This window comes from Aethalodelphis obliquidens, unplaced genomic scaffold, assembly GCF_003676395.1.
Source record: "Aethalodelphis obliquidens isolate GAN/ISIS:26980383/991018 unplaced genomic scaffold, ASM367639v1 scaffold6, whole genome shotgun sequence".
Classification (NCBI taxonomy): Eukaryota; Metazoa; Chordata; class Mammalia; order Artiodactyla; family Delphinidae; genus Aethalodelphis; species Aethalodelphis obliquidens.
In genome coordinates, this window is record NW_020837950.1 from 62,001,007 (window position 1) to 62,014,284 (window position 13,278).

At 36.4% G+C, this 13,278-nt stretch overlaps 1 protein-coding gene across 8 annotated transcripts in view; it reads right to left on the reverse strand.

Annotated features, from left to right (window-relative positions):
• Positions 1-13,278, reverse strand: part of MFSD8 (major facilitator superfamily domain containing 8) — a 41,870-nt gene that overhangs the window by 24,299 nt on the left and 4,293 nt on the right. For 6 of the 8 annotated variants that reach the window (XR_003432279.1, XM_027103686.1, XM_027103680.1 and 3 more), the window contains exons 2-3: positions 8,111-8,202; positions 3,643-3,686 (exon numbers count right to left, since the gene is read on the reverse strand). Coding sequence is in view for 6 of the 8 variants with exons in the window: in XM_027103686.1 (XP_026959487.1) it covers positions 3,643-3,686; positions 8,111-8,202 (136 nt within the window). In the remaining 2 variants the exon portion in view is untranslated. Of the gene's footprint in view, positions 1-3,154; positions 3,245-3,642; positions 3,687-8,110; positions 8,203-13,278 lie in introns of those variants that run through there. The other 2 variants (XM_027103683.1, XM_027103684.1) reach the window with 2 other exon arrangements.

Genomic DNA, 13,278 nt, shown 5'->3' on the forward strand with positions numbered 1-13,278 from the left:
TAAACTTGTTTGGTTTTGCACAAACTTCAGTGAAAGTTAGATCCATCTCTTCTCTTTAAAAAAAAGCCCACAGTGCGTAGTACTGAATTTCAAAACATTCTTCTCTAAACATGTTAATGATATTGACAAAGTCAAAGTTCTAGAACTCGTAATGCTTCACTATGGGAGCTGAGATGTGTTCCAAGCCTCCTCAACTATTTACTTATAGATTATTGCTTATTCATCCAATTAACAGTCACTAAAGCCTTCTCTGCGACAAAACCTGTGCGAGGCTATATGAATACAAATTGAATAAACACAGTTCTTGCCATCAAGGAGTTTCCAAACCAGGTTCTACTTAACTGATTCTGAAAAATCCTACATTTTTGAGTAGCTGAGGAAAAAAAACAGCATGCTTTAATTCTTTATCTGTCAAATGGGGGTAACTTCACAGAGTTGTTATGAGAATTATTTAAGCCAAGACATGTATAGTGCCTAGGGTCATGTCTGCCTATAGTATGCACTAAATGAATGTTACCTATACATAAAAAATTAATATTTCTTGGTATTTTGTTTTTACTGATATGTCAGTTTTATTATTATATTTTATTGTAACATGCATGAGTAGTCCCACTATGTCCCTGGGCCTACAGATAACCTATCATTCCAATTCAAAATCTGGGTTTAAGAATATGAGTTTTCCTGGAAATCAATCACAACTCTGGGCAACACAGGCTACGGAATCACTGGGCTGATAGCTGTCTATCAGCCAAGGGCCAGAAGCACAAGTCAGCGATTCACAGCAGTGCCAAATTCCTTTCAGACAGATAACTTACTGTTTGGGGGTTTTAGAGGGGTGGTTGGGCCTAGCTTTTTATCTTTCTCACAGATGACTTTTAAGCTAAGTAATATTTGGTAACACATTATCGTAAAAGAGATAGTAGTCTTCAATTAAAAATGAAAATTTTGATAAACAGCAATGACCTACTGTATAGCACAGGGAACTATATTCAGTAGCTTGTAAAAACCTATAATGGAAACGAATCAGAAAAAGAATGTGTGTGTGTGTGTGTGTGTGTGTGTGTATAATTGAATCACTTTGCTATACACCTGAAACATTGTAAATCAACTATACTTCAATAAAATAAATAAACAAATAACATTTTAAAAAAAGAATGAAAAATCTTAAGACAGTAGGTAACATAGCACTGTAGAGTCAGATTTTGGTTTCAGATAGGCTTGATTCTACCATTTTCTAGCTGTGTGATCTTGGGCAAGCTACCTAACTGCTCTAGTCTGAGTTCCTTTATCTGTTAAACAGGAGTGATAATGACCACCTCACAGAGTTGTTATGAAGATTAAAAGATGATTTAGATGAAAGATTTAGTATTGTGCCTGGCACACAATGAGCTATATTATTATGAAATAACTTGAGAAAATTAACTCACAAGGTTTTTGGTGAAAATGTTATGCTTGTATTGCCAAAGAACTAGTGATATGTTCATGTGCCCTCAATAAATTTACCTTTGAAGAGATTACAAATATCTGGAGAAAGGAGTGTACCTTTTCAAAATTCAACTTATTATGCTGAGTAGACCTAATTTTGTAAATACCTTTCTTTTGAGAATTTTGAGGTTAAACAAACTAGATACAGGGACCATAGAAATCAAGAGTTTTTATACGTTGAAATACATATTTTAGCACAGAAGATATTGCTCCAGAATTGTTAAATATTCTGTTCCAATTCTAATAATTCTGCCAGTATGGAAAGAATTTTTAGTGTCATGAGTAATGACTTCATGTAAAATAAATTTTTAATTAGTTTAAATTAATTTTGAAAATGGCAGTGAAAATGTGGCACTAAATCACTAAAAAGTAAAATGTGTATTTTTTTCCTATATTTCTTTTAAAAGATAGCATAAGAAAATAGGATTTTTAAGTTAAAAATTATAAAAACTGGGCTTCCCTGGTGGCGCAGTGGTTGAGAGTCCGCCTGCCGATGCGGGGCACACGAGTTCTGTGCCCCGGTCCGGGAAGATCCCACATGCCGCGGAACAGCTGGGCCCATGAGCCATGGCCACTGAGCCTGCGCGTCCGGAGCCTGTGCTCCGCAACGGGAGACGCCACAACAGTTAGAGGCCCGCGTACCGCAAAAAAAAAAAAAGAAAAAGAAAAAAAAATTATAAAAACTAAAAAATCTAAAATGAAATATAAGATGTCAATAAATTTCTTATATAATAGGTATAATTTTTAAACGCTGTTACAACACTCAATGATAAGTATTAATGATAAAGGGATATGGAAGCACATAGGAAAACCTTCTAATGCAAACTGGGTTGAGGGACAGTAAGAAAAGGCTTTTCAGAGGAGGTGACATTGGATCAAAGCCTTGAAGAATTAATAAAAAATAGTGGAGAAGAAGGGGAGGAAGGGAATGGCAGAGGAAAGGAGAGATGGAGAGAAGGAAAGCACTCCAGAAAAAAAAGGAGGAAAAAGTGTAAAGATCTGAGGACCTTAGGTTCATCCAAGTACATGATATAATAAATTACTGGCTATAGATCTAATATTGGCCAAGGCTCAGTATCTAGGCTGAAACACACACACACACACACACACACACACACACTCTCTCTCTCTCTCTCTCTCTCTCTCTCTCTCTGTCTCTTTCTCTCTCTCTCTCTCTCCTCTGGAGAAAACCAAAATATAAGGGGCAAGTTGATAAAGAAAAATACACAAAATAATTTAAGAATAAAGAGTTAAGAGTAATGTCATGGAAGCTAAGAGAGTTTCAAGAAGCAAAGAGAGGACAACAATGTCAAACACTACCCAAATGTCACCTAAAGTAAGGACTGAAAAGTATCTACTATTTGGTGAGCGATTAAGTCATTGGAGACCTCATCAAGAGCAGTTGCAGGGTAGCAGAGGAGTTAATCAGATTGTAGCAGGTTAAGGAGTGAAGAGGAGTTAGGAAGCACAGAGGAACTCCTTCAAGAACCTTAACTGAAATATTATTATAGATTAATTATGTCTCTACCTTAAATACTGATTTTTAATAAATTCATTACTGGAATTTTAAGACAGAACTGACAGTTATATGTCAAATATATTTTTTAAAAAGGTAGAATTGACAGGACTTGATCATCAACTGATGATCAATTGATGTTAGAGTACCCACCAAACTTGCATCTTCTTGTCACTCCCTCCTTCCCATGTAGTAACCACAGCATCAAAACACATGTATTGTCTATTCTTTTCACAATGTCACCTGACAACCCAAATTATTCTATCAGAAAGCATCAAGTTATTCTATAGCAATATCATTTATACATTATAGGAATTCAGACTATGTCTAGCTTAGTTTCCTTTTTATTAGGGAAGGGGTATGGATGGAATGGGAAAGTGGCTAATAAGTAGGTGACCATACATCTACATTTGCCTGCAATTGTCTGGATATAATCCTGCTAAAGCAATCTTTTCACTCCAAGAGTGCTCTGGTTTGCACAATCAAGCATACAGTCACCTTACTTATAAGCCTCTTTTGAAGAATTATTATCTCAAGTTATTTTAGTAAAGATTAACTCTGAATACCAAAGAGATTCTCTAGAAACTACATAAGAGTTATTACTACTACAGCTACATAAGAGACGAATAAAGTGCACAAACCTTTTGGAGATATGGCCATATTGACATTAACACAATAGAAAATCCTGTGAAGAGGCAAATTCTGTTATTTATACTTATAATAATTTCATCACTATAGATACAAATTTTTGAACTATAGCATGGATTTTAAAACATCATTATGAATTTACAAATTTATAACCACAAATGTCTAATTTATTAAGCAATGGAGTTTTATTTATCAGAAGGAAAATAAATATTAAAGGCTGGAAAACATATATATAATTATAGTCCCTCACCACAATTAACATAATAAAAGCAGAGGACCTATTTCTCCTTATTCACGTGTCTTTACTGTAAATGAAAATTACTGGAACTTCCCTGGTGGCAGAGTGTTTAAGAATCTGCCTGCCAATGCAGGGGACACAGGTTCGAGTCCTGGTCTGGAAGGATCCCACATGCCGTGGAGCAACTAAGCCCGTGCGCCACAACTACTGAGCCTGCGCTCTAGAGCCCACGAGCCAAAACTACTGAAACCTGTGCACCTAGAGCCCATGCTCCGCAGCAAGAGAAGCCACTGCAATGAGAAGCCCGCGCACTGCAACGAAGAGTAGCCCCTGCTCACCGCAACTAGAGAAAGCCCATGCACAGAAACGAAGAACCAACGCAGCCAAAAATAAATAAATTTATTTTTTAAAAAAAGAAAAGAAAATTACTGAGAGTTTTGTTAAGTTTTTATAGCAGAAATGAATGGAGGTAAGGCTACTTTGTTATAGAGGAATTGCTAGACTTCTAATCTGTGTTGTTTGGGAGAGATAATTCACTGTAGGGAGGACTAAGAAGAAGGAAAATGATCTTTAAAGGGGGCAGTGGCTATAAAGAACCAGAATTTCTCAAGATGGGCATACCTTAAAAGAAATTTATCTCTGCTAGCTTTTATTGCTTGAGAACTGTAATGATAAACTCCAATGTTATTTGTAGATTTTAAATATTAGGCACATCCAAGCACAATTCTATCAAGGCTATTTTTAAAAAAGCAGCTCTATTAAGATATAATTCACAATGAATTCACCCATTTAAAGTGTACAATTCAATGGTTCTTAGCGTGCCAGATATGTGCAACCATGACTACAGTCAATTTTAGAATATTTTAGTCACCTCAAAAAGAAACCCTGGACCCTTTAGCTATACTCTTCTATCCTCTATCATTTCCCCAACAGCCCTAAGCAACCACTAATCTACTTTCTGTCTCTATAGATTTTCCTATTCTGGACTTTCACATGAATAGAACCACACAATACGTGGTCTTTTGTGTCTGGCTTCTTTCTTTGCATAATGCTTTCAAGGTTCATCTATGTTGTTGCACTATCAGTACTACATTCCTTTTTAAAAGTCTGTTTTAAAAAATAATTTAATTATTAGTTTCATCTTAGTGTATTTTGAATTAACACATTGACTTGATGAAAAGAATCAACTAATGTTTGAAAATAAGACTACTATCTCACAATCAAGAAACTTGTAAACAGGTAAAATGTTTCACATGCCAATTAAAATCTAAAGTTAAAAAATTTTTTGCTGTTAAATTTGAAATTATTACTTATATTTTAGATAAATGAGTACAAAAATTAGAAATGCTTTAAATAAAAAAACAATCTGTTGCAGAGATTGTTACCTACACAGCATTCATTTGCCCCCTTCCTCCTCTCTGATAGAATCCTGGTTGTATTGAGGTATCCATCACTCCTCCACAAAGCCACAGGCTTTAGAGGACACTGTGTCCACTCCAAATTCCAGAGGGTAGATCCTGATTAGATCTCACTATCCCAGCTGATGATGGGTTTAGAAATTAACAGGTAACCCAATTCTGACCAGTGAGAAATAAGGGGAGGTCTACTTTGGGACCTCCAAGAAAGGACTCCTCGTCTCTTTGGAGGTTTAAAAAATAAGTCCCTTTCAATCAATAAAAATTACTGTGGAAGGATGTGACACGTGGAACTGCTGCTGCATCCCTCCTATAGCCTAAGAATGAAGGCAGTATGTAGAAGAGAGCAAAACCAAAAAACTTATTCAGAAGCAGAGCCAGTGAACTTCACCTGGAGTTGTCCCACTATGGATATCTTATAAGAAAATACAAATTACTGTTCAAGCCAATTTGAATCAACATTTTTTCCTGATATTTGTGGAAAGCATAATAATAGATATACAATCCAAAAAACTGTTGAAAATATCCTTTATTTTGTACTTTTCTTTAGTTTTAGCTTTATTTAAAGTCTATTTTTGCTCAATATTGAATCATAAAGAAGACTGGCGAGAGAGAGAGAACAAGAGGGTGACCTGGGATAAATGGAAAGGATATGGAAAACAACTTAGTGAAATGACCTTCACTAAATCCATCTCAGGAAAGAAACCATTTGTAAAATTATTGCCTATGGACTTAGAGTCCACGATTGGAAAAAAAATTGATTCCCTAAAACATTCCTTTATAAACTATCACAGTGTTGAGAATTCCTATATATTTTCATTCCTTACCATTTTTAACATAATTACAGTTCTTAATATTAAAAATTTTTTTCCTCATAAAGGTTAACTTTTTCAGTAAATATATTTTCAGAAATAATGTTAATAGGTTAAAATAATCAAGCTATACAGATTAATATTCTTGGACTTTACTATTGGTATGTGTCAATATAAAAGTTAAATGAGGTTCACAGGCAACAAAAGTAAAAAGCAAATACATTAAACTACATCAAAATTTAAAACTTCTGTGAATAAAAGGGCACAATCAGCAGAGTGAATAAGAGTCACGGAATGGTTGAAAATATTTGCAAATCATATATCTGATCAGGGATTAATATTCAGAATATATAAAGAACTCCTACAACTCAACAACAAAAAACAACCTTATTTAAAAAATGGGCAAAGGACTTGAACAGACATTTCTTCAAAGAAAATATACAAATGGTCAACATGCATGTGAAAAGATGCCTAACGTGAGTAAGGAGAGTAAGTAAGTGAGTAAGGAGATACAAACCAAAGTCACAATAAGCTACTACCCGATTAGAATGACTAATGTCAAACAAACATAAAATAAGAGTTGGTGAGGATGTGGAAAAATCTGAACCCTGACTGTTGATTAGAATGTAAAATGCAGCAGCAGCTATGGAAAAAAGTATAGCAGTTCCTCAAAAAGTTAACAATAGAATTATCATATGATATAGCAATTCCACTTCTGGATATATACCCAAAAGAACTGAAAGCAGGATGTTAAAGAGATATTTGCACACCCATGTTCACAGCAGCTATTTGTAAGAAACAAGATATGGAATCAACCCAAATGTTCATCAACCGATAAATGGATAAACAAAATGTGGTATATACTGAAGGGGATCAGAACATTCTACCCCAAAATATGCTGCTTTGGCATATTGATTATTTTGAGCTGAAGGCAACTAACAAACAGCAGACACAGAAGGGCTTTCTGTCTTCCCCCTTTCTGCCTAAAAACTGGGCATAAATTTCCCCTGAGAAATGTGCTCTTCCAGTACCAGGAAGAAGAAAATATTCTTATCACTGCAGATGGAGCATCAATGCTGAGATGAGTCTGCACAAACAAACCTTACTCAAATAACCCTCATCCTCCATTAGTTTCCCCCATGTATTTCCTAGTCACTTTCCCACAATTTACCATCCCTAGAAAGCTAACCCCTTTTCTTTGTCTAGTCACCTCTCCACAATTAAAGACCCTTTTTAAAATAGTATATAAGTCCCTGAGTCTAACCCTTTCTTTGGGGTTTTCACTTTTCTATGAAGCCCCGTATCTCACATAAAAATATTAACATCAAATAAATTTTTATGCTTTTCTCCTGTTGATCTGCCTTTTGTCAGTTTAATTTGCAGGCCCCAAATTAAAAACCTTTCCTTTACTTTCTTAGCTATAAAACCTAAGAAAGTAAAGGAAAAGTTTTCCCTCTCCTACAATTTATACAACAGACTATTATTCAACCTTAAAAAGGAAGGAAATTCTGACACATGCTACAACATGGATGAACCTTGAGGACATTACGCTAAATGAAATAAACTAATCACAAAATTTAAAAAAAATAAATTACAAAAAAAAATCACAAAATTTAAAAAAAATAAATTAATCACAAAATTAAAAAATCACAAAATTAAAAATAAAAAAAAAGTATGATTTCATTTATATGAACTATCTAGAGTAGCCAAGTTCATAGAAACAGAAAGCAAAATGATGGTTAATGATGGTTGAGGGAAGGGGAAATGAGTTGTTGTTTAATGAGTATAGAGTTTCAATTTTGCAAGATAAAAAAGTTCTGGAGATTGGTTACACAACCATGTAGGGATATTTAACAACTCTGATCTTAGAAATGGTTAAGATGGTACATTTTATGTTATGTGGTTTTTACCATAATAAAAAAATAATTTTAATTAAATGACATTAAAATATATTTTATCTAAATTTTTAAAATTATGTATAATTTCAAATACTTACCTACACTGCTAAGAAACATAGTAAGATACAGAATCCTAATTGATCTCCATCGGCTCTTATAATGCTCCTCAGTTTCTATAATATCCCATTCTCTAGGTATAAAGAAGAAAAATGTAGTATAAAGTTATCTCAGTACATGCAAATCTTTCTGTGGCATAATTTTATTTTCTCTCTCCTAAAGTCATGAAAATTATATGACAGAGGTATAGTTTACTAATATTGGTTTTTACTATACTAATTCATCTATAAATAAGTATTATATCTTTTAATTTCCATGGATTATATTTATGGATCACTGTGCATAGGAAGTTGGGAGACATGAGGCAGCTTAAAAAGGCAAAACATTTTGTGAACCAATTATTTTGCTATTGTTGGCATGCTATAAACTTATGAATCAAGCATGTTTAAATTTGCTAAACTGACAAAATGAATAAAGTATATCCAAATAAATAAAATAAACTAGCTACAACCATTAGATCTCCTACAGGTGGGATATACAACTAGTAACTATTAAACGATAATAACTGTCATCATTATGACATGCTCTACTTGATGACAGCAAATTAACTTTGCTGTAGGAAGCTATTTTAGTTGGGTACTTTCAGCAAAATTAATATAAAAGTGACACCAGGAAGGTTTGATATGACCTAAGACATTCGTAGCCCTGGAACCTCCTGAAACATTTGCCTTTGCTCCAACACAGGTTACCAGACAAGCTCTGTTAGTGGACCAAAGAGAGACCAAGGCCCCTCCAGACTGGGTTGACCTTTCATTATCACTCTGGACCTGGATTAAGGGCAAGTATGTTAACCACGTAGCCTACCTGTCAGGTGATAACGTTAGCATGTGTACCCATTACATTTTCACATATGCACACAAAAAGAGTTAACAAATTTACCCTAATATAAGCATTATATGTTTTCAAATAATTAAAACAAGCACAACAGACAAAATGCCACCTTATGTTCCAAAATTATTTTCTAAAATAGACTTCGTACTGTTAGTCTTCAAAAAAGAAATTATGTTTTTTTTAAATGTGACATGACTGGGAATGTTAGAGAGGGAATGAAGAAGAGAAATAACATTTATTAGATCTATTATGTGCCAGATATATCAGTTTCTGATATAATATATATGAAGTGCTTAACACTGTATATGCTGTTCCACAAAAATACTGTAATGTCGCATACCTGAAAAATAGCAGAACCCCAGATGCTCGTATTTGCAAATCAATATATTGAAATTTGGAATACATAATGCAGATACAGGAAGTCCCCTACACACGAACCTTCAAGTTGCAAACTTTCAAAGATGCGAATATGCGTTCGCATGTCCAATCACATAAGTTAGTTCACGTGTCTGGCAAACATTGTCACGTGTGCATCCTCTAAAAGTGGTTGTGCTTTTGTGTACTTTACTGTACAGTACTGTATAGAGTACAGTAGAACAGTATCTTTATTTCAAGCCCAGGATGTCCAGAAGCAAGCGTAAAAGCAGCGGTGATGTGTCTGGTACCGCTAAGAAGTGCCAAGTGATAACGACAGAAACAGAAGTGAAAAGAATTGAGAGAGTGGAACGAGGCAAAAAGATGGTTGATGTCGCTCATTCTTATAACATGAATCGTTCAACCATCAGCACGATTCTAAGAACATGGACGAGATCATGGAATACATGAAGTCTGATGTGCCAATGATGTCGACAATAATATCAAAGAAGTGTGGAAAAATGACGGAGATGGAGAAAGTTCTCAGGGTGTAGATGCAGGATCAGTATCAGTGTTGAGTCCCACTCAGATTAATGCTGATTCAAGTGGAAGCCAAAAGACTTTATGAAGACTTGAAGAAGAAATACGGTGAAGAATCAAAGGGCGCATCTTTTAATGCCAGTCATGGCTGGTTTCATCAGTTCAATGCTACAGCCAACCTTGACAACGTAAAAGTAAGCGGCGAGGCAGCGAGTGCAGATACGGTAGCTGCCTGGGAATTTCCTGAAACGCTTTGAGAAATTATTGATGAAGGCACGTACTCACCCAAGCAGGTTTTTAATGTGAATGAGACAGGACTGTACTGGAAGAGGATGCCAGACCAAAGTTACATCAGTAAGGAGGAAAAGTCAATGGCAGGTTATAGAGCAGCAAAGGATAAGCTAACTCTGTTGTCTGGTGGCAATGCTTCCGGTGATATGAACCTGAAGCCTCTCTTAGTTTATCATTCAGAGAACCCAAGAGCCCTTAAAAATATAGCCAAGGGCTCTCTTCCTGTTGTGTGGAAGAGTAACCCCAAAGCCTGGGTTACACAGGCCATTTTCCAGGATTGGTTTTTCCACCACTTTATCCCGGAGGTAGAGAACTATTGCTTGGAACATTCTTTTGCTGCTTGATAATGCTCCAGACCACCCCCCATTCATGAGCGACTTTCATCCCAACATCAAAGTAGCGCATCTGCCACCAAGTACTATGTTCCTCATCCAACTTATGGACCAGGGAGCTACAGCCACTTTCAAGAAATATTATTCACGTTACACTTTTAGTCAGGCAGTAAAGGTGACTGATGAATCAGGAACAACCTTGCAACAGTTTTGGAAGGACTATGACATCTACAAGGCCACAAAAAACATTTACTGCTTGGCGTGAGGTTATGGCCACCACCATCAATGGGGTTTGGAAGAAACTTTGCCTGCAGTTTGTTCACGATTTTCATGGATTTGAGAAGGTGGATGAGGAGTCCAAAGAGGTCTTCAGCAACTTAGTGACCCTCAGCGAGAAGCCGGAGCTAGATCTGCAAGAGGATGACTTCATCGAACTCCTTGCTGTGCAACACGAGGAGCTAACTAATGAAGACCTGATGAAACTGGAGACCCAGAGAAAGGACGAAGAGAGACAAGAGGAAGGAGAAGTAACTGAAGAACCGAAGAGATTCACGTAACAGGAAATGGCAAGGGGATTCTCTTTATTTGAGGCGGAACTGTTAGCTTGTGAGGCACAGGGCCTGAACGTAGAACATTACATGAAGGTTGCAGCAGCCGTTCAGAATGCAATCCAGTGCTACCGTGTCATCCATGACGAGAAAAAAAGAGCTACTATCCGAACATCATTGGATCGTTTTTTTCAAGGGGGTAGATAGAATTGAATCCAGCAAGGAACCAGAACCTGTGCCAACAACGTCACGCATGAGTGAAACTGCAGCTTGCCCTCTGTCTCCTATTGCTGTCGATCCTTCAGCTCTGCCATCTCCTACCTCCTCTCCCTCCTCCAGTCATTAACTCTTCTGGCCTGTTCACTCGATGCCATTCCCTGTATGCCAGCTGTTGTACTGTACTACTGTACTTTTCAAGGTACTGTACTGTAAGATTAAAAATGTTGTATTTTTTTGTGTTTGTTTGTTTTTTATGTGTTATTTGTGTGAAAAGTATTATAAACCTATTACAGTACAGTACTACATAGCCGATTGTGTTATTGGGTACCTAGGGACTTACGAATGCGCTCTCAGAATGGAACTTGTTTGTATGTAGGGGACTTGCTATTATTACATATCAGCAAAAGGTATACACCATTCAATCCCACAGCACTGAATTCTTGTATCAGTTTAAAGTACTGGGTTACTATTATAGTTTTAATGAACTCATTATTATTTTCTGGAGATCAGAAATCTAACTGATAATCATGAATAAGAACTATCACTAAAATAAGCCTGAACATTTCCAAATAACCAATTTGCTCATATCTTATCTAAGTTATGGAACTAAGAGAAGTAAATAATTTGATTCTGAAAAAAAAATGTAATAAAATTGTTTGTTTGAGTGACTTTGACTTGAAGGTCAGTCAAAAATCTTTCTTCTTTTAATGACAGCTATTAAATATTGAAGGGATGATAGAAAATCACCATTTACTCTCCATGTAATAATGGATGAAAGCAAAGATCATCAGTGAATCCTAAAATAACTGGTCAAAAGTCCTCAAAGTATCACTCTTTTGTTGATCCACTAATCAGAAAATGGAAAATGAGCCTTTATAATTGAGAGATATAACAGTCACCCTCTTAACCAAGTAGTCAAGAGTGGCATCCCCGACAGTGGGATGGCCTGGCATCCAATGCTTCCTGACAGAATACACTGGGATGTTCTCAACATAAGCCATGGGATTTTCTTGCCAGAAATGTTTGACCAGGATCTACCCAGAAATGGTTCACAAATTCAGAACGTGAGATGTTCCAAAGAAAACAGAAAACTAATCTAGACTTATCAGAGAATTCAATGTTAGTAAGAACAAAAGAGAAGGTCAGGGGATAGTTTTAGGTTGGAGGAGTCTAAAAATACATAAGGATCAATGCTTGAACATTAATCAGATCCTGTTTAAAAAAGAATAGCTGTAGAGTACATTTTTGGAACAACTGGAAAAATATGAGTATAGTCTGTATAGTACACGATATTTTGAATTAGTAGTGTATTTCTAGCTCTGGTAACAGTGACATAGCTGTGTAAAAGAATGTCTATGTTTTGGGGAGATGGAGGCTGCAGACTAAAATGTTTAGGATAAAGTGCCATAGTGTCTGCAACCTACTTTTGGGTAGTCTGGCAAAAGAGGGGTGGTTGTGTGTGTGTATGTGTGTGTGTGTGTAGAAAGATTTGAGCAGTGTGGAAAAGGCTAACAATGACAGGGTAATCAGGTATTTATTGCACTGTTTTTTCAATTTTTCTATGGATTTAAAATGTTTCAAAATAAAAATTTTACTTTTCCATATTTTTTTAAATAAATTTATTTATCTATTCATGTATTTATTTATTTTTGGCTGTGTTGGGTCTTTGTTGCTGTGTGCGGGCTTTCTCTAGTTGCGGTGAGGGGGGGTTACTCTTTGTTGCAGTGCACGGGCTTCTCATTGTCATGGCTTCTCTTGTTTCGGAGCATGGGCTCTAGGCATGCAGGCTTCAGTAGTTGTGGCACATGGGCTCAGTAGTTTTGGCTTGCGGGCTCTAGAGCTCAGGCTCAGTAGTTGTGGCACACAGGCTTAGTTGCTCCACGGCATGTGGGATCTTCCCAGGCCAGGGATCGAACCTGTGGAGGCTTCCCTGGTGGTGCAGTGGTTAAGAATCCGCCTGCCAATGAAGGGGACACAGGTTCGATCCCTGGCTCGGGAAGATCCCACATGCCGTGGAGCAACCAAGCCCGTGCG